The following is a 19,281-nucleotide window of genomic DNA, read 5'->3' on the forward strand; positions in this document are numbered from 1 at the left end:
CTTCTTTCTCCAGTTGTGAGTACCCTTTTTCTGCTGCGGTCAGTGTACGTGATACGTAGCTAATGGGCTTTTCAGATCCATCCTCCAGTCGGTGTGAAAGGACCACCCCCACGCCATAGGGGGACGCGTCGCAAGACAGGATGACCTCCTTGGCAGGGTCAAAGTGCACCAGCAGTCGGTCTGAATGTAACAGTCTTTTAACCTGCTGGAATGCCTCCACTTGGGCCTGCTGCCATTTCCACGAACTGTCTTTGTGCAGCAGCCAGTAGAGTGGAGCCAGAACACCTTCTCTACCACTGGGGACAAACCCTGCGCCGAAATCCGATGGCCCAGGTATGTGACCCTCTGAGCTTGGAAAACGCACTTGCTGCGCTTGAGGCGCAGTCCCGCCTCAGACAGTCTCCTCAGTACCTGGTCAAGGTTTCGCAAATGCTCCTCCTCTGTTTTTCCTGTGACCAAAATATCATCCAGGTACACGGCCACATGTGGAAGGTTTTGAAACAGGTTGTCCATCGTGCGTTGGAAGATACCTGGGCTGGATGCGACACCGAATGCCAGGCGGTTGTACTTGAATAGTCTTTTATGCGTGTTAACAGTCACATATTGTTTTGACTCCTCATCTAACAGAAGTTGTTGGTACGCATGGCTCATATCCAGCTTTGTGAATGTTTGTCCACCTGCTAACATTGCGAACAAATCCTCCACTCGAGGCAGTGGGTATGTGTCGAGTTGGGAGGCCTGGTTAATTGTCAGTTTGTAATCTCCACAGATTCGTTTGTATTGTTTCACGGTCTTTACCAACATGAAAGACTTTTTTTGTTTTTTTCACGTTTCTATTTTTCGTCAATAATTTGATCATACGCAATTGGTTATTTTACATTTATTCCTGAGGATATTCCAAATCATCTTCTCACTCTCCAAGCGTGCCAATAAAAACTATAAACCCACCACTGAAACTATACTTGCTACTAAATTATTTAAGCATCTCATGTGACAAATGGCTTATGTTCCAGTAATGAAAAAAATCCTCAGATGATTTAACTCAGGAGTGAGGTGTAAAGTGTGACAAGATAGGAGAGATATTTCACAACCTGGAGACCTGGTTTTTTTTCTAATTGTTTGTTTTATGTGTCCCTTTTATAGCCTGCGTAAATTATCTTTCACAGAAGATGAGAGCAAAGTAAATCTGCTCTTAAGCACCTTGTTGTTTAAACAACCTAATTGCCATTTTGAACGTCTGCCATCTTCTCATAAGTCATGCATAACCTAACTCAGGCTGTAGTATTCAACTCAGACCATAAGTCAGCCATCTTTGCATAAGGAGAGTCACCAGAAAGCTTGATTGAACTACTTTCATGACACAGATTTACTGCCTGTAGCAGTACAATCCTCGGGGGGAGGCTTTCATTGTGTGTAACATAGAAGGGAAGAAGAAAATTTCTTTGATGCCAATTTCCAGCATAATGTGACTGCTGACTGATACTCTGATCTTCATCACGGAGCAGAGAGGCACCGAGGACGAAGATGATGAGGAGCCAGCGTCTCATCAGTCTGTTTTCTTACAAGCATTCCCCGTGGCTCTCACCTTTGATCTGACATGCAGGCAGAAGCCATGAAGTCAGACTTGTTGAGGAGGGAGAAGAAGGATATCATTAGCAGGGGGATAAAGAAAGTTCCCGGGTCTGACATCACTGAGCCAAACCCGGGGCTTCGCTCTGACTCCCTGTCGTATATCAGAGTGAAACAAGCGTCTCTGCCCAAGGCACCACAGGATGTGGCTGCAGAGGAGAAATTAGAGGGTAATAGGTTTCTCCTACAGTGGAGGTGCTCACTTTTTACATTCAGCCAGAGATTCATCTGCAGATACAGAAATTAATCAGCTGGCGCTCACTTCTTCACCTCTTTACTCTTTCATGTGAGACTGCAGGTGCTTTTGAAGGCTGTGTTTCCTTAAAAACTAAAAAATTCTGTCAATGTTCTGGAAAACAAAAATGACTCTTGGGGACATTTTGAAAATTTTCCCCTCCAGCTATATACATTTACATTGTACCTCACCCAAATATGTATCAATTGCTCTGTTTTGCATGGTAAGGATAGCCAAGTGCACGTAACCACAGGCAGACATGAAGTCCACTTCCTGTGCTCAACCTTCACTGAATTGCTTCATGACAGCTCTTTGGAGCAAAACAAGATCTGAGGGAGTGGAGACGACACTGTACACATGACAGACGTGCACACCCTTCTCTGATACAGTGCACGTATAGTATTGCTGGCACTGAGGACTTTACATCAGATTAGGCCATTCCACGTACCAAGAAATTTGTAACCAGATGTCAAAGCTCGAAGATCGGAGGTGGAATACACCAATACATCATTCACACTTACAGATTCATAAACTGACCCCACAGTTTAGTGTCGAACAGAATTTGTTATGAGTGACTTTGCCAGACAGTCAAAGAAGGACAGAAAAAAAAGAAAAAGGGGGAGGAAAGAAGCAAATTGACTGTGACTGCTGTACTTTGTTTATAACATGCTGCATGATTAACAACTTTGTAGAGTAACGTTAATGGAATCTGGATGAATTACACTTGCTGTTTTTATTCATACCTTACGTTATTTCCTCCCTTTGGCCACACCACTCATGTGAATATGACCATAATGGGCCATATGGGACTGTTCAAAGTGTATTTTATTGAGTCTAGTCCACCCCTCAGTTGTAAAGAACCTCAGGGTAGATCAGGTTATGATTTACCAATGCTAATTTCAACCAGAGTTCCATCAGTTTGACAGAGTGAATGAAGACACCAGCATGGGTTAGTTACTAAAGACAAACATTTAGCATTTAAATAAGTGTCAACTGTAAAGTTATTAAGAAACAGAAAAAGTTTGACAGGTTAAAAATGACAGTTATTTACTATCAAATGATGAAGCTTGAATTGTGTGAATGTAGCTAGCTTAGCTTAGCATAAAGAAAGCAGCTGCTGTAGCGCAACTGCATGCAGATATTAAAAGAAGCTCTACGGACCAGCACCTCTAAACCTCACTAAATAGCAGAGATGGGACCAAGTCACACATGTGCGAGTCTCAAGTAAGTCTCAAGTAAGTCTCAAGTCTTAGCTTTCAAGTCTCAAGTAAGTCCCAAGTATTTTTTTCTTGGACAAGTCAAGTCAAGTCCTGTGATAGGTCAAGTCAAGTCAAGTCAAAGTCAAGTCACCTTATTATTATTGCAATTTTACCTGCAGAATCTGATCTTAATAAAGTGAAAAGACAAGATATAAGTAACTGTCAGTAAACATCATTGGCCAATGTGTCCAACCTGTCCACCCTGTATCATATCAAGCTAACGTTAGCTAACTACCGACTAGGCTAACAGGATAATATTAGCTAATTTGACAAGCACTTACTGGTCAGAATGGATCTTCAAATGACGAACAAAGTTTGAAGTTATGCTAGATGCTTAACACTCAAGTCATTCAAGTCATCGTGTCTCAAGTCAAGTCAAGTGCCGAGTCTTTAACTTCCAAGTCCGAGTCGAGTCTCAAGTCTCTTATTTTTTGTCAAGTCAAGTCACAAGTCATCAAAACAGCAACTCGAGTCGACTTGAGTCCAAGTCACAGTGACTTGAGTCCCCATCTCTGCTAAATAGTGTGGCATCGGGTTGAAAAACATTACTGCTGGTTGTTCCAATTGTAAGTTCCTGTCTGCATGATGTCACAGTCAAATAAAAAGTTGCAATACTTAAAAAAAAAAAGAGTGAAATATAACTTTGACTATTATTTCATGTTTTTTTTCCTCCCATAGTTACAATCAGACATGGGTAATAAACTCATGAGGATGATAGCTTTTTAAATGCTGTCGGGACTCTGCTTGGCTCCTCCAGATCAGTATTTTTTCAAAATGATTTTCCTCTAAGAAGATGAAGAGTAGAGAAAAATTATATGTATATTATAAGAGGAGCAGATGGAGGCTCAGTGTCCTCCAGGAGTGCATGCATGAACAAAGACAGTTTATTACTGGAAATCTGATGTAAAACAGGGAATCACTTCAGTGAAAATCTCATCCGCTTTCTGTTCGCCAGCTTTGTCTCTGTGGTCCATTTCCTTATCTTTTGCTTTTAATATTCTAAAAAAACTGTAAAGTTTCCGTCATAAGTTATTTTTGGTTGCAGTATAGTTGAGAATTTTTGGACCTCAACATTGCTTTTGTGTTGCAGCTACAAGCAGGCCTCCTGTTGTTTCTCAAACAAATCACTCTTGAAACCAGCAATTATCCACCTTTTCCACTCGCATCCGCCTCCTTGCTCCCACCATGACAAACAGACCATGGTAATCACCTCCCCTCTCCTAGTTTCGGAGGACGATTGCATTTCACCAGCAGAGAACCCCATGACAAACGACCACACAGAGTTGCCAGAACAGCAATGTGTTAGGTAGAAAGCAGGGGAGGGCTGACTTGTCTCTACCTGTCCAAGGTGACCTTTCATGAACCAGAGTGTGATTCACAATCTACATCTGCCTCAGTGAGAGGTGGGCCGGCAGAGCCACAGAGAAGCAATCTCACACCATCTCAGCTCCAAGAGACCGAGGATGAGATGGCTGATAGGTCTCTGCACGCCGCTGACTGTGGTTCAAGCAGCTTGATAAGTGTGATGTTATTTCCAGGGCCTATTTCACATTGACAACCTCATGTGTCCTTCACTTATCTGTGCTCATGCAGGACCGGGGGCCTCTGGGAGAAACATGGTGGTACAGATCGAGATGAGGCACTTTGCAGCTGGAACAAGATCTCACATAATCTGCTCTGGACGCATCACAATATATCCTGATTTTTCCTCTTACACAGCCGCATGACTTTCTCTGATATGGATGAAGAATTTGTGTTTGCAGCTGGCAAGCTGTTACGCAACCCATGTTATGTCATCTCTCTGTATCCATATCCACTTTGCCTTATTTCAGGCTTGTAATTCGCATAGAACTACTCAAATCTGAAGATCCAAATCACTCTGCAGTCCTCTTGACTCAAGTTGGCTTCAAGCAATGCGAAGGTGGCAATCTGATTAAAAGTAAAATTAGGTTTTGAATTGTTTAACTCTGGGAAGTGATCTTGAGGATTTAAATTCCTCCAATTTATTATTATATTCTGGATGTGAGCGATAGCTGAAAGTGAAAAATTCCATGTTCAGGCCTTTCTTTAGGTGAACATTTAATTTTTGTCTCCACACTTATTTGACAACTATTCACATGATTACTGATTCAGATTCAGGATGAGCTTCAGGGTAATTCACTCATCTTCTTCAAGCAAAAAAATATATTTTAACGCACCAGTGGCTGCTGTGGTTAGTACCATAATTATGTTTCAGATTGACATTTTCCTCAAGCAGTTTGTGCTTCATTTATACGAATTCATCAGCTCAGCAGTCAATTAGTGTTTCGTTTAACTCAACAGCCACTGAAGTGAATGCATCACTGATGAACCTTTAATGTAACATTACACTCTGAAGAGGAGATAATAAGAATTGCGCTTTTTCACTTTTTAGCACTGAGGCTACATATATTGACAATCAGTCTGAACTAATGGTTGTAAAAAAAAAGAAATAACTTGAGGCAATGTTTTTTTTCTGTATGACATCATCAGTCTCATATTGTTGTGGAGGAATTTTCGGGGGATTTCAATCATGAAACTCTGGCTGCAACACTGCCCACCTTCAAGCAGTTTGTGGACTGTCCCACCAGGGAAAATAAGACACTGGACCTGCTGTATGCCAATGTTAAGGAGGCTTACAGCACCACTGCCCTTCCTCTACTTGGAAGATCAGACCACAATCTCATCCACCTGTGGCCCCTGTATAAGCCTCTAATCCAGCGGGTCCTGGTGATCACTACGACTGTGAGGAGATGGTCACAGGAGACAGATACGGCTTTACAGGGCTGCTTCAAACTAACAGACTGGGAGTTGCTCTGTGATTCACATGGTGAGGACCTTGATTATCTCCCGGATTGCATAACATGGTACATCAACTTCTGTGTGGACAGTGTTGTTCCCACAGTGACTGTACGCTGTTTCCCCAACAACAAGCCGTGGGTCACCAGAGACATCAAGGTCCTGCTGAATGAGAAGAAGAGGGCCTTCAGAGTAGGGGACAGGGAGCAGTTGAGGCGGGTTCAGATGGAGCTTAAGGAGAGGATCCAACAGGGCAAAGACAGCTACAGGAGGAAGCTGGAGCACAAACTCCAGCAGAACAACTTGAAAGACGTGTGGAGCAGCATGAGGAACATCACTGGCTACAAACCATCTGGTAGCCAGACAGCAGGGGGGGTCCTGAACGAGCCAACGAACTGAATCTGTTTTTTAATAGATTTGATGAGAGTGCTCCGGACTACCCCTCCTCCACCACCATCCATCTTCAAAACTCCAGCCCTGCTGTCCCCCCTCCCCCATCAACACACACGACACACAGACCTTCACAGCAGAGCAGGTGAGGAGGGAGCTGTGCAGACTCCGCCCAGGCAAGGCAGGAGGTCCCGATGGTGTCAGCCCGAGGGTCCTCAAAACATGTGCAGCCCAGCTGAGCGGAGTCCTGCAGCACATCTTCAACCTGAGCCTGAGTCTGGAGAGGGTCCCTGTGCTAAGACATCCTGGTTCCAGTACCAAAGAAGGCGCGTCCCAGCACCTCCAATGACTACAGACCGGTGGCGCTGACGTCCCACCTAATGAAGTCCCTGGAGAGGCTGGTCCTGTCACTTCTTCGGCCCCAGGTCAGCTCATTACTGGATCCTCTTCAGTTTGCCTACCAGCCCAGACTTGGAGTGGAGGACGCCATCATCTTCCTGCTCCACCTTGCCTGTTCCCACCTGGACAAACCAGGAAGCACTGTGAGAATCATGTTTTTTTTATTTCTCCAGTGCGTTCAACACCATCCGTCCTGCCTTGCTGCGGAGTAAGCTGACGGCGATGCAGGTGGACCCCCCCTCTTGGTTTCCTGGATCACAGACTATCTGACGGGTCGTCCTCAGTATGTCAGACTGCAGGACTGTGTGTCTGACACTGTGGTCAGCAGCACAGGGGACCCACAGGGAACTGTTCTCTCCCCTTTTTTGTTCACCCTGTACACCTCTGACTTCCAGTTCCACTCTGAGTCTTGTCTTGTGGACTCCTTCGTCGGGTGGTGTGAGACTAACCATCTGCATCTAAATACCACCAAGACAAAGGAACTGATGGTGGATTTCCACAGGAGGAAATCTGCCCCCACACCCATTTCCATCAACAGTGAGACTGTGGAAGTGGTCCAGGATTAAGTGACCTTGGAGTACACCTGGACAATAAACTGAACTGGGCCAAGAACACGGAGGCTGTGTCAGAGCCAGCTCTATTTCCTGATTTCCGATGTAAGTAACATCATGCTGAGGATGATCTAGCAGTCGGTGGTAGCCAGTGCCATCTTCTTTGGTTTGGTGTGCTGGAGCAGCAGGCTGAGGGCAGCAAACGCCAACAAGATCAACAAGATCATCAGGAAGGCTGGCTCCATCCTGGGGGTCCAGCTTGACTCTTTGTTGGTGGTGTCTGAGAGGAGGATGCTGTGTAAACTGCATAGCCTCCTGGAAAACAACACTCACCCTCTCTACCAGGTGCTAACGTCGCGCAGAAGCACCTTCAGCAACAGACTCATTCCACCCCTGTGCAAGACTGAACGCCAGACGAAGTCCTTTCTGCCTGTGGCCATCAGACTGTTTAACTCATCTACCTCAGGGCGAGAGAGGTTCAGTGGAAAACCTGCATCCTGAGGCAAAATGTCACTTTACCCAATACCACTTTATGCAATGACACTTCTCCCGATGCCACTGAGTAGCATGTGACAGTACGCCTCCTTTGCATAGTAGATGTCCACCTTTTTAAAATACCACGTGACTCCAAAAAAAAATATTTTGTCTCAATCTGAAATTAGTGTGTATGATGGTCGCTTTGAATTAGAGAAGGACACTTCTGTAGACCCTGTAAGTGATATATTAAAAAGGCTTTTTCAAAAAGCCAATTTTGGTCATTTTTCTTGATAAATTAGCCTGCATTTACAGTAACAGACATATTTGATTTGGTTCTGCACCTAGTGATTACTCTGTGCTCTATGTTTGCCAGCATTTTATGTTTTGTCTCAAGCTCTTTGCAAACTGTGAGCTTTTTTTTTTTACCCTGAGATGGTAATATGCTGTCTGATATAAAAACTTCAGGCCTGCTGCCCGTGGAACGTTCACAGCACATGAACACGGCATTGTTACGAATTTTGTCGGCTGCTCTGATGACAGTTTTGTTATTAGCGTCATTATCATTATTGCCAACAAAACAAACTGGATATTTCTTCATTACAATGCACGCTGCTTACAAGGAATCCACTCTTGTTGTTGCCGTGGTGATATGTTCTGGCAGTGTTTGGGGGTATGTCATGTCCTCTGGAGACAGACAAGGGGATAGCTCAGATGTTAAACAAGAGATTTAACGCTGCTGCTTTGAGGATGCACCAACCCAATCCTCAGCTTCTAATTAAGTCGGTTGTGTGTTCGAGTTGGTGGGTCAGACCAACCTGTCTGAGCCAATCAGGAGCTGCTGCAGATCCTGCTTTTGGTTTCCAGAATAAAGAGCCATATTTTGAGAAAATGAATCTTTCATACATTTTCCTCCAGCAGAGGAGACTTTTATCTTAGTCCATTTGCATTTTTGTCATCCAAGCAATTTACATTTTTATAGCATAATTAATGAACAAGAAAGTAATTTCCATTTCCTTGCTCTCTTCACCAGAACATTGTCAAGAGCATATCTGATGCAGAGGGACCTGCATTTGGGGACGTGTGGGAGTGTTTCTGAGCACCAGAGAGACATCTGAGTGAGCAAAAAGAGAAGCAAACAACTGGGTGATTGTTTTCAAGCAAAAGCGTCCAGCTGAATATGCTGTCACAATTAAACGGAGACAAGAGGATGAGGGCATTCAGGTGCAAATTGAGGCCAAAGCGTCTTTACCTTCGGCTGGAGCTTACATCAAATACAAAGAAGCAGGCTTCTGCAACAAATTACGCCATTTAAATAGCACTGTAGAAAAAGATTTTCCCAAGTAGCATTCATATATCCCAGCCTGCAAAGATGAAACAGCATAATTCATCACAATTGCCCTCCTGGTCAATGACCCCATTCTGTCAATAGCTTATTATTGTTTCTGATGCATTATATTATATTTGTAAGGAAGCGTATACTGCTCAAAAACATAATCAATTCCCGAGTTAAAGCTGAAATGGCATTTAGAATACAAGAACCAGAAGAAATGGAAAAAAAAATGGAACGTTGACTGATTCAACTTCCAGTGATTTAATTTCAAAATAACCTAAAACGTCTTCTGCAGGATGGACACAATAAGAACAATAGATTAACTTTAAATGAATAAACGCAATGGTGCAGCAAATTTGTTAAGCTTCTTGTGTTCGAATTTAGCAAGAAGTATGAAAGTGCATGAAAAACATCTATGACACTATAAATCAGGAAAAAAAAACAATTCAACTTCAACTCCACTAAGAGTAGTAATACAACACCAACTCAAAAAATGTTGGGACGCTGAGTTAAATGTTTTTTAAAAACCTAATGAGAAATATTAGCTCATCTTCGATTTGATGGCAGCAACACATCATGAAAAAGTTGACACGGGGGGGGGGGGGCAACAAAAGCTGGAAAAGTAAGTGATGCTAAAAAAAAGCTGGAGGAATATGTTGCACCTAATCGGGTTAATTGACAACAGGCCGGTAATATTGCTTAGCATAAAAAGAGCACCTTAGAGAGGCAGAGTCTCTCAGCAGTAAAGATGGGCAGAGGTCTGGCAATCTACTAAAAAAAAAAAAAAAATCCACAAATTTTTTAGTAATTTCAAAATAATGTTGATTACAAAGACTTTGAATATAACATCTAGAATACATTATATTATATTGTAACATGCACATCAGTGCTGAAAGGTATATACAGGGTTTAGAGCAACAGACATTTTTCACCAATTGACAACATTTGGCACATCATGAAACACAAAAAAGACCCATGACTGCTGAGTTGCTGGAATCCTAATTCGGACAAGAATGGAAAAGCTTTCCTCTCCCAAAGCTCCAGCATCTGCTCTCATTAGTTCCCAGAAGTTTAGTGACTTGCAGAGGGAAGAGGGAATGCAACAAAGTGATAAACATGGCCCTGCCCCAACTTCTTATTGAGAGATGTTGCTGCCAACAAGTTCAAGATGAGCCGATATCTTTTGTGAATTAGCGAAATATCCCACTTTCAACATTTGACACATTTTCTATGTTGTACTGTTAATAAAATATTGATTAATGAGATTTGGAAATCCCTGCATTCTCTTTTCATTTACACGAACACAGCATTTTTTTAAAATTTAGATTGAAGAAATACAACGATTTCAAAGTAAATCCTTATTCATACACATACATGTATAAAACTTTTGAAGGGTGAGCGGATGAGAGCACTCAATCCTGGCTTCATCGGGGTGTTTTCTGGACCCCGAGCTCAATGTGAACTGAGCCAAATCCTTCTCAAAACCTTCCTTGCCAAAAAGCGACCAGGTGTTTACCCCCAAGTCCTAATGTTTAAACTACTATCAGAGCTCTGTTCAGATGAGACCAACTGCAGCTGTGTCCCCAGCTGCAGTTGTAGTTGGATTTGCTGTCTGTGAAAAAAAGTGCTGGATCTGAAACACAAACACAAGGGGGGCAGGACAGCAATGGGAGAGAGGGCTGTGTGCTCTTCAGTATCAGATAGAGCAGACATATTATGCACACTGTGTACAAACATCCCTGGTGCTGCAGCACAGGAGATTGTTTAAGCCACGTGTTTATGAATGTTTTGGACTTCCCCTGAGTGCACTTCCCCATGAGACACGAGCACCAACACACAGGAGGCTCACGGAGCCGAAAGCAGGTCAACACACATGTGAAGAGATTATGGACTGTTTGGTTTGACATCTTTTACAGGTGGCAGCTGAAAGCATTTAAAAGTTTAAAACGATAGCATTTGAAATACAAAATATTTTTTCAAATGTGAGCAACTGAGCCAAATTCGTCAAATCGTTGCTCTTAGATCGAGTCAGAAAACCGAGATGGAGGACAAAAGTTATAAAGAAGAAAAGTGTCATAAGTTGAATTCATTACTTTTGTTCTCAATCTCCTGAATTACAGGCTCTACCATGTAATGATATTACTGAACAGAGATTAAGTTTCAACCCACCAGCGCTGACTTTCCAGTTCCCCTACATTATTTCACTATGCTGTAGGTAACTATAGGAACTAGTCCTGTGAAGTGCATTAGTTTTATGACTGAATTAAAGAAAAGATGGACGATAACTGGCTGCCTTTCGCATTGGGAACATTTTGTATGAAATGTGGCCTTGTATAATTGGAGAGAAAGTGGTGTATAACTGTGACACCACAGATTCTCACATACAATTTATTACTGAATGGGAGGGAAAACGCTTTCAAATGACTCTTACCCTGTCAAGAAAAAAGAAAAGAAAAGACATTTCGAGAGACTTTGCATATCTTTTACTGCACATGCAGATACGTTGGGTTCATTTTGAGCGTTTGTGACAAACGATGTGCCAAATCTCAAGTGAGATAGCTGCAGTATTCTTTACCACCACAGATGAGGGGCTTTCGGGCAGAGCACTCAAACCCCTGCTGCTCCGGTGGGGCCGCCTGCACAGTGGATACAGCCGAAGCTCGTGAATCTATTCTGACTAAATAAAGGTTCAGAAGTTAATCTTTTCTGCGTGGCATGCAGATTAACTTCTTATCTCTTAGCACAATCAGTCAAATGAAATGTCACAATCACTGGTGTGACCTTGTTGCAGCAGTCAACTGAAATCCTATCACGTCCCTCAGCTTAGTGGGCTTTACAGAGACAGAAGCCTAAATGTATGATACATATATATCGACACTCACAAAATTTAAAGCGTATCTTATTTTTTTTTACAGAACTCTAGCCTCTTTACTGGCTGCCTCTATTTGTATTTCTTAATTAGGCTGCAACGCCCCCTCAGGACAGGGGCTTCATGTCCAAATTGAGATTTTACCTGATCGTATCACCACGGGAAACGATAAGAGTTGCTAAAGCGATTTTAGTTCAAAAGGAGTTTGAATGTGTGCGATAAATTCACAAATGATCAACATCAGCAACAACATCGAGAACTGGGACTGTCAGATGTGCTAATCTGTTCCCTGTTGACAAATTCCACAAAACTTTTACCTCCTGTTTTATTAGTTGCTTCCTAAAATGATGAGGGTTCATCCTCTGGACACCATGAATGTAACATTGCAGTCCCTCATCATGTTGATAGGAATACCCTAAATGTCAAAGGATTCTCATTTGCAAGCGCATAATGTTGATTTAACTGTCTACAACAAGAGTTTCACAGGTTTACTGTTAAAAAAAAACACATTACTTTTCTTTTATATTAAACACCCCTTGTTTCACCTCCTGTGTTAAACTTTGCCATTTGTTTCTGTCAGTAAGCTGTTTATTTTTTAGTCATCCCTCTGCAACACGCACAGAACATTCACTGTTCATTCTGTTCAATCTGTGGTTCATCCAAAGTTAGATTAACAAGAACCATAAACATAGCATAGCTGCTACAAGAGATGCTGCCAAACGCAATTTCGTTGTATTCTTGTACAATGACAATAAAGCTTCTTACCTAAGCAAACGTTTAAAGAATGCTCGCAAAAGATCATGCATTAGCTTTACTTTTGGGATGCAGCCATGCTTTTGTCCTCTTTAAGGCTTTAAACACAAGAGTAAATATATCTTTTTGGCATGGCTGGAACATATCGGTGTAATCGAGATTAATCAACTTCATCCTGAAGGTTAAGGCATGTGCTACCCATCTGCTTTTGGATAGTCAATGGAGGAAAATTATGGATTTAGATTAGCACCACCAGGTGATACTGGGATAGCGCATGCTTTTAAGGATTTGAACATTCAATTTCCATAAGCATTTTAATGTCAATCAGTAAAACCTAAATATAGAATCATGAACAGGCCTTTAGTGTGCACACTTTCACTATACATACAAATCCTAAGAGAGGACTCATAACTGCTTCCACATTGTTAGAAACTACAAGGAGCTTTCTGTGTCCATCCTCTTCACAAGGAGGCAATAGATAGCTCTGCTGTGAGAAAACACTTCCCCCATATTTGTGTCAAACAGATTTTTTTTTATAATTTTATGACAATCAAAACAAACTTTTGGGAACATTCCTGCAACCAAAGAAAAATGTCAATACAACCAGACGAGACGTTCTGTAAAGGTTGCACAAAGTGTTCCCACATTATGGACTTTCAGAGAGCAATATGCAAACCAAAATATGTAACTGATACTGACATTTCCTGTTAAACCATATGACAGCCACAGGAAATGTTATATCCTCTCATGAGCAATGATCCTGCATTGTTCTAGAAACCAGCATTTTGTCAGCTGGTGGTTTGGCTGTCAAGAAGCCATTCTTAAAGTCAAAAGTCAAAGTCAAATTTATTTGTATAGCACATTTCATGTACAAAACAATTCAAAGTGCTTTACATAAAATAAAAGCATTGCAGCAGGGAGTGGAAGAAGCATTAAAAATACATGAAGGAATATAAAGAGAAACAAATAATATAATTATAATAAATTTAAAAACAAGCAACAGTCCAGATAAGTTCAAAGATACCGTGCAGATTTTATGCATAGACACATGAGAAACGAAATGTTTTTAACCTGGATTTAAAAATGTCTACATTTGGTGAAAGTTTAATCTCCACTGGCAGTTTGTTCCACTTGTTTGCAGCATAACAGCTAAATGCTGCTTCTCCATGTTTAGTCTGGACTCTGGACTGGACCAGCTGACCTGAGTCCTTGGATCTAAGAGCTCTGCTGGGTTTATATTCTCTGAACATATCACAGATGTATTTTGGGCCTAAACCGTTCTGGGATTTGTAAACCATCAGCAGGCTTTTAAAATCTATTCTGTGACTGACTGGAAGCCAGAGTAAAGATTTTAAAGCTGCTGTGATGTGTTCAGATCTCTTAGTCCGGGTTAAAACTCTAGCAGCAGCGTTCTGGATGAGCTGCAGATGTTTAATGCTCTTTTTGGGAAGTCCAGTTAAAAGAGCATTACAGTAATCAAGTCTACTGGAGATGAATGCATGGATGAGTTTCTCCTGGTCTTTTTGGGAGAGGAAACCTTTAATTCTGTTGATGTTTCTGAGATGGTAAAAAGCTGCCTTGGTGACAGCTTTGATGTGGCTGCTGAAAGTCAGATCTGAGTCTATCAACACTCCAAGGTTACGAACTTGGTCAGTGATTGTAAGGTCCCGAGTCTCAAGATATTTACCAACGCTGACCCTCTTCTCTTTGCTACCAAACAGAATGATCTCAGTTTTGTCTTCATTTAATTGTAGAAAATTCTCTTTCATCCAGGTGTTTACTTCCTCCAGACACTGACACAGTACGTCTGCTGGGCTGCCGTCGTCCGGTGACAGAGACACATAAAGTTGTGTATCGTCTGCATAACTGTGAAAATTGATGTGAAAGTTCTGCAATATCTGACCCAAAGGGAGCATATACAAGTTAAACAGAAGAGGTCCAAGAATTGAACCCTGGGGTCATGACTCCACATGTCATGGCCACTCGCTCAGATTCATAGCTGCCAATTGTAACAAAATAACTCCGGCCTTCTAAGTAGGACCTGAACCAGTTAAGGACCGCTCCAGAAAGTCCAACCCAGTTTTCCAGCCTGTGCAACAGGATTCTGTGATCTACAGTATCAAACGCAGCGCTGAGGTCCAACAGAACCAGGACTGAAACATTACCAGAATCAGTATTCGACCTGATGTCGTTTAACACTTTGACCAGAGCTGTTTCAGTGCTGTGATGACGTCTGAAGCCTGATTGAAAGTTATCAAGACTTCCACTTTCATTCAGAAAGTCGTTGAGCTGGTTAAATACAACTTTCTCAATAATCTTGGATATAAAAGAGAGATTAGAGACAGGTCTGTAGTTGTTCATCATAGAGGCATCTAGAGTTCTCTTCTTTAGGAGTGGCTTAATGGCAGCAAACAGAGTGCGAGAATTGTTGACATTCTTATTAATCATTTCAGATAAATGCAGCTGTCTGGCCTTGCACAGCTCATTGTTATAACTACGCAGGCTTTGTTTGTACAGCTCATAGTGAATCTGAAGCTTTGTTTTCCTCCATTTATGTTCAGCTTTCCTGCATTCTCTTTTCAGGTTTTTGACCGTAGTGGTGTTTCTCCATGGGGTTTTCTGTTTGATCAAGGTGCTCTTGATTCTTATCGGTGCAACAGCTTCCATTACATTCAAAATTTTCAAGTCAAAATGATCCAGCAGTCCTTCAACCGACTCTGCACTCATTATTGGTAACATAGCTATGGCCTCACTAAACTGAGCACTTGTTTTCTCATTGATGTACCTCTTTTTAACTGAGAAGCTGGTTGTTTGAACATTTTGAGTGACAAATAAATCAAATAAAATACAAAAATGGTCAGACAAGGCCAAGTCAACAGAAGAAATATCAACACCTTTAGAAATGACCAGGTCCAGAATGTGACCTCGAAGGTGGGTAGGTTCTGTTACATGTTGCCACAAACCAAACATGTCCAGCACAGAAAATAATTCTTTGGCATTACCATCCATCATGTTATCTATGTGAATGTTAAAATCCCCGGTCAAGATAAAATGGTTCAAATCAGTCAAAATAACAGACTATAATTCAGAAAATTCATCAATAAAACTTGCACAGTATCCTGGAGATGTGTAAATGATTAAGAACAGGATTTTAGGAACACCCTCTAAAATAAAACTAAGATATTCAAAAGGGGCCGTGGCTCAGTGGTTAGCGTCAGTCGTCCAATAACCGGCAGGTTCAATTCCCACTCTTGTCACTCAAAAAATTGGTGGAACTGACAGCTGGAGGGGTGTCCATCCACCTCCTTATCACAACTGAGGTGCCCTTGAGCAAGGCACCATACCCCCATGCTCCCCGGGCGCTGCAAACAGCTGCCCACCTCTCCAGGTTGGCATCTGTCTCTAGACTCTATGAGAGTGTGACCCTGTGCATGTGTGTGTCAACAGGTGCCAACCTGGATGGGTTAAAAGCAGAGGACAAATTTTGTGTGTATGCACGACAAATAAAGGATCTTCTTAATCTTTAAATAAGGCACCTTCCCCCCACCGTTCCTCCCATTTCAGCATTTATCCATAAAACTAAAGTTTGGGGGGGCTGTTTCATTAAGAACAGTAGCACTTGTGCTCTCTGTTAACCATGTTTTTGTCAGAAAAAGAAAATCTAAATTGTGTGATATTATGAAGTAATTAACTAACAGTGACTTATTGGACAGAGATCTAATATTAAGTAAGGCTAGCTTTGTGGAGTTTACACTGGTCTCTGTTGTATTCTGAGTTGTACGTGGTACCGTTAACAGATTAGATAGATTCACCCAGCAAGTTGACTGTTTTCGATTTCCTTAAGGGAAGGAAACAGGGAGGTGAGGCTGAGGTATGCCAAATGGCCAAAGAACTTGACTGAAAATCACTGGCACCAAGTCTTACGGAGTGATGAATTCTCCCCAAAGTGTGTGACTCTACATTACTGAAGCAGTGTGGGATTATCTTGACAGAACACGGAGCAAAAGGCAGCCAACATCCAATAGAAGAGCTTCTTCCTTCAGCCTGGAGAAGTATTCCTAAAGACTATCCCTGAAGAAATTACTAGAAAGTTTGTTTAAGTCTGGGTTGCAGAATAAAGGGGCTAGTGTTGGTCAGAAGGATATCAAAAATTTGCTCGAACTTGGGACCTTTCTTTTTCTAAAAAGCTGGCTCTGGCCCTGCTAATTTCCCTGCGAGTTACCTTCAGATAAGCAGACTGAGTGAAGTAAAAAAAAATATATATATTTTTAAATTAATTGGAATAAAGAGTTTAATTACCACGTGAATAATATATTTTGCCTTTTCAGTGAGAAATTCGTGGACAGACGTCATTTAAATCGGATAGCAAACCAAGGCGGTCTTTCTACCGTTTGTTAACCCCAAAACTGGAGGAATTCAATTCTTAAATCGTGAAAATTGGGAGTTTTATTAAGCTTGTATACTATACCGACTGAACGGTGTGCGCCGTGCATGCGTCCCTGCGCACTGAGGGCTCTCTCACCACTCCCCTGTGTTTTGGTGCTCAGTGCTCACACCTGAAGTGACGGAGCAGGAGCGGAGCAGAGAGCTGAGAGCGCACAGTCTGCTGCTCCTGCTCAGCACAAACAGGGCGCATTTGGAGAACAAGAGAGAGGAAAATCTCAAAACCGAGGGGGATGCGCCCATATGACAGACTGCGGACCTCTCTATTGGAATTTATTGTTTCTGTTGGGAGCTGAGATTTAAGAAATCACTCGCATCTCCAAACAGTTGCACATCTTGCCTGTCGCCTGCGTATCGTCACAGCACCATGCGAGCAGGAGAGACGCGCCCTGTGCCATGCTGAACAATTCCCCGACTCTCCTGCTGGCTCTGTCCGCGGTGGCGGCGCTTCTCCCGCCATGCCAAAGCTGGAGCGACGAAGACCTCCTCCTGCCGCCCATAAACTCCTCCAACAGGTTCCTGGCCAACTTGGAGGTGGACGTGCGCTTCTCCAAGAGGTCCGTGGAGGAGAGCGAAGCCTCGCCCGACGCCTCTCCCCCGCAGACCATCGGTCCCACTCAGTTCCAATGCAACGTGAGCGTCAACAGACTCCTGCCCACCTCGCTCATGGCCCGCTGGGACAGCAGCTTCGGCTTCCAGTGTGATGTGCTTATCTACACCACCAACAACCACGGCAGGGCTTTCTTCTCCGCGGCTTTCAACCGGGCCATCTCGCCCGTGGTCATCGAGCACCTCGGGGTCACCGGAGGTCAGCAGGAGTTGAGACTGTGCGTGGGATGCGGGATGTCCCGGTACCGGAGGTTTGGTCAGGGCAGACTGAGGGGCCAGCAGACCGGGGATCAGGTCACTTTCTGCTGCGTGGATTTCAGCCTCGACGAGCTGAAGGGGGACAAAAGTTGGAGGCTGAACAGAAAGCCCATCGAGTCGACACTTGTGGCTTGCTTCATGACTTTGGTCATCATCGTGTGGAGTGTTGCTGCTCTCATATGGCCAGTCCCGATCATTGCAGGATTTCTGCCCAACGGGATGGAGCAGAGGAGACCGAGATAACTGTCAAATCTTTATTATAATCATAGCCTGTGCTGCCTATACTATAATTGTAGCCATTCAGCTGTACACATGGACGAATGAATGACTGCGGAGATTCTGAGAAAGTTTTGGTTGTTCTCTATCCTTTACACCTCCTCCACGTTAGGACAACCAAGGTAAAGTATGAAGGATTATTGTACTAGCCAATAGTAATCTATACTGGGACCAACACCAATGTGTTTTGTATACCCTTGTAGGCCTTCCTATAGATTATGTCAATGTAAACTGTGCAAAAATTTCTCTTTAAACTGTGTTTGTATAGTTTTTAATCTTTCTAGACAGTTCTTTGCCTTATATTTCCCATGTGTAGGACTTTTGCACTGAAAGCGAAAAGTGTGCTGTTACCCAACTTATAATCATGTTCAGTCCAAACTTAATGTAAAAGGTTCTTTTCCAATAAATTCTGACAAATAGATGTTGTTTATGATCGGGATATACACAGACAGTTTCAACTCCTATATTGTTAGATTTATAAAGTCATCAGTACATCATTATGTGTTTATTTGTATTAATGTTCCAAAAGTTTAAATAAAATTAAAACAAAAAACAGTTAGGCTTTAGCTGGTCATATTACGTCTCACCTGTTCTCTCTGCTCTTCACTGTCCTCCAGACTTATTTCCAAAGGTTAGCGGTTAAATGATTTCAAGCCCATGCTGTCAATTATGAATCTAGAGAGCTGTACCTTTAGCCAACTCACTTTGCTAGTGAGTAAACAGAACTAAATTCAGTATCTGAAAATGCTGAACTGGGTCAAATGAATAAATCCATTTTTTATCTTTTCTTGGAATTCAGTGAAAGCGTTTAAACATTCAAATCTATTCTAATATATCATGTAGATCCTTTCAGAGAGCTAAATTATTGATGGACTCATAATTAATGGGAAGAATATCAATGACCTTGCAGGTCCGTTGGCCTTAAGTAGTTTAATACACAACTCATTTCACTGACTGCTTAGCAGCAACATCAGAGAGCGAGAAGT

The 19,281-nt window shown here is 42.4% G+C and overlaps 1 protein-coding gene across 1 annotated transcript; it reads left to right on the forward strand.

Moving 5' to 3' along the window:
• Positions 1-17,245: 17,245 nt before the first annotated feature.
• Positions 17,246-18,850, forward strand: tmem158 (transmembrane protein 158). Its single transcript, XM_075465168.1, has one exon. The coding sequence runs from the start codon at positions 17,549-17,551 to the stop codon at positions 18,260-18,262; it is 714 nt and encodes a 237-aa protein (XP_075321283.1). The 5' UTR covers positions 17,246-17,548; the 3' UTR covers positions 18,263-18,850.
• The last annotated feature ends 431 nt before the right edge of the window (positions 18,851-19,281 follow it).

The sequence above is a fragment of the Odontesthes bonariensis genome, chromosome 5 (assembly GCF_027942865.1).
Source record: "Odontesthes bonariensis isolate fOdoBon6 chromosome 5, fOdoBon6.hap1, whole genome shotgun sequence".
Lineage (NCBI taxonomy): Eukaryota > Metazoa > Chordata > Actinopteri > Atheriniformes > Atherinopsidae > Odontesthes > Odontesthes bonariensis.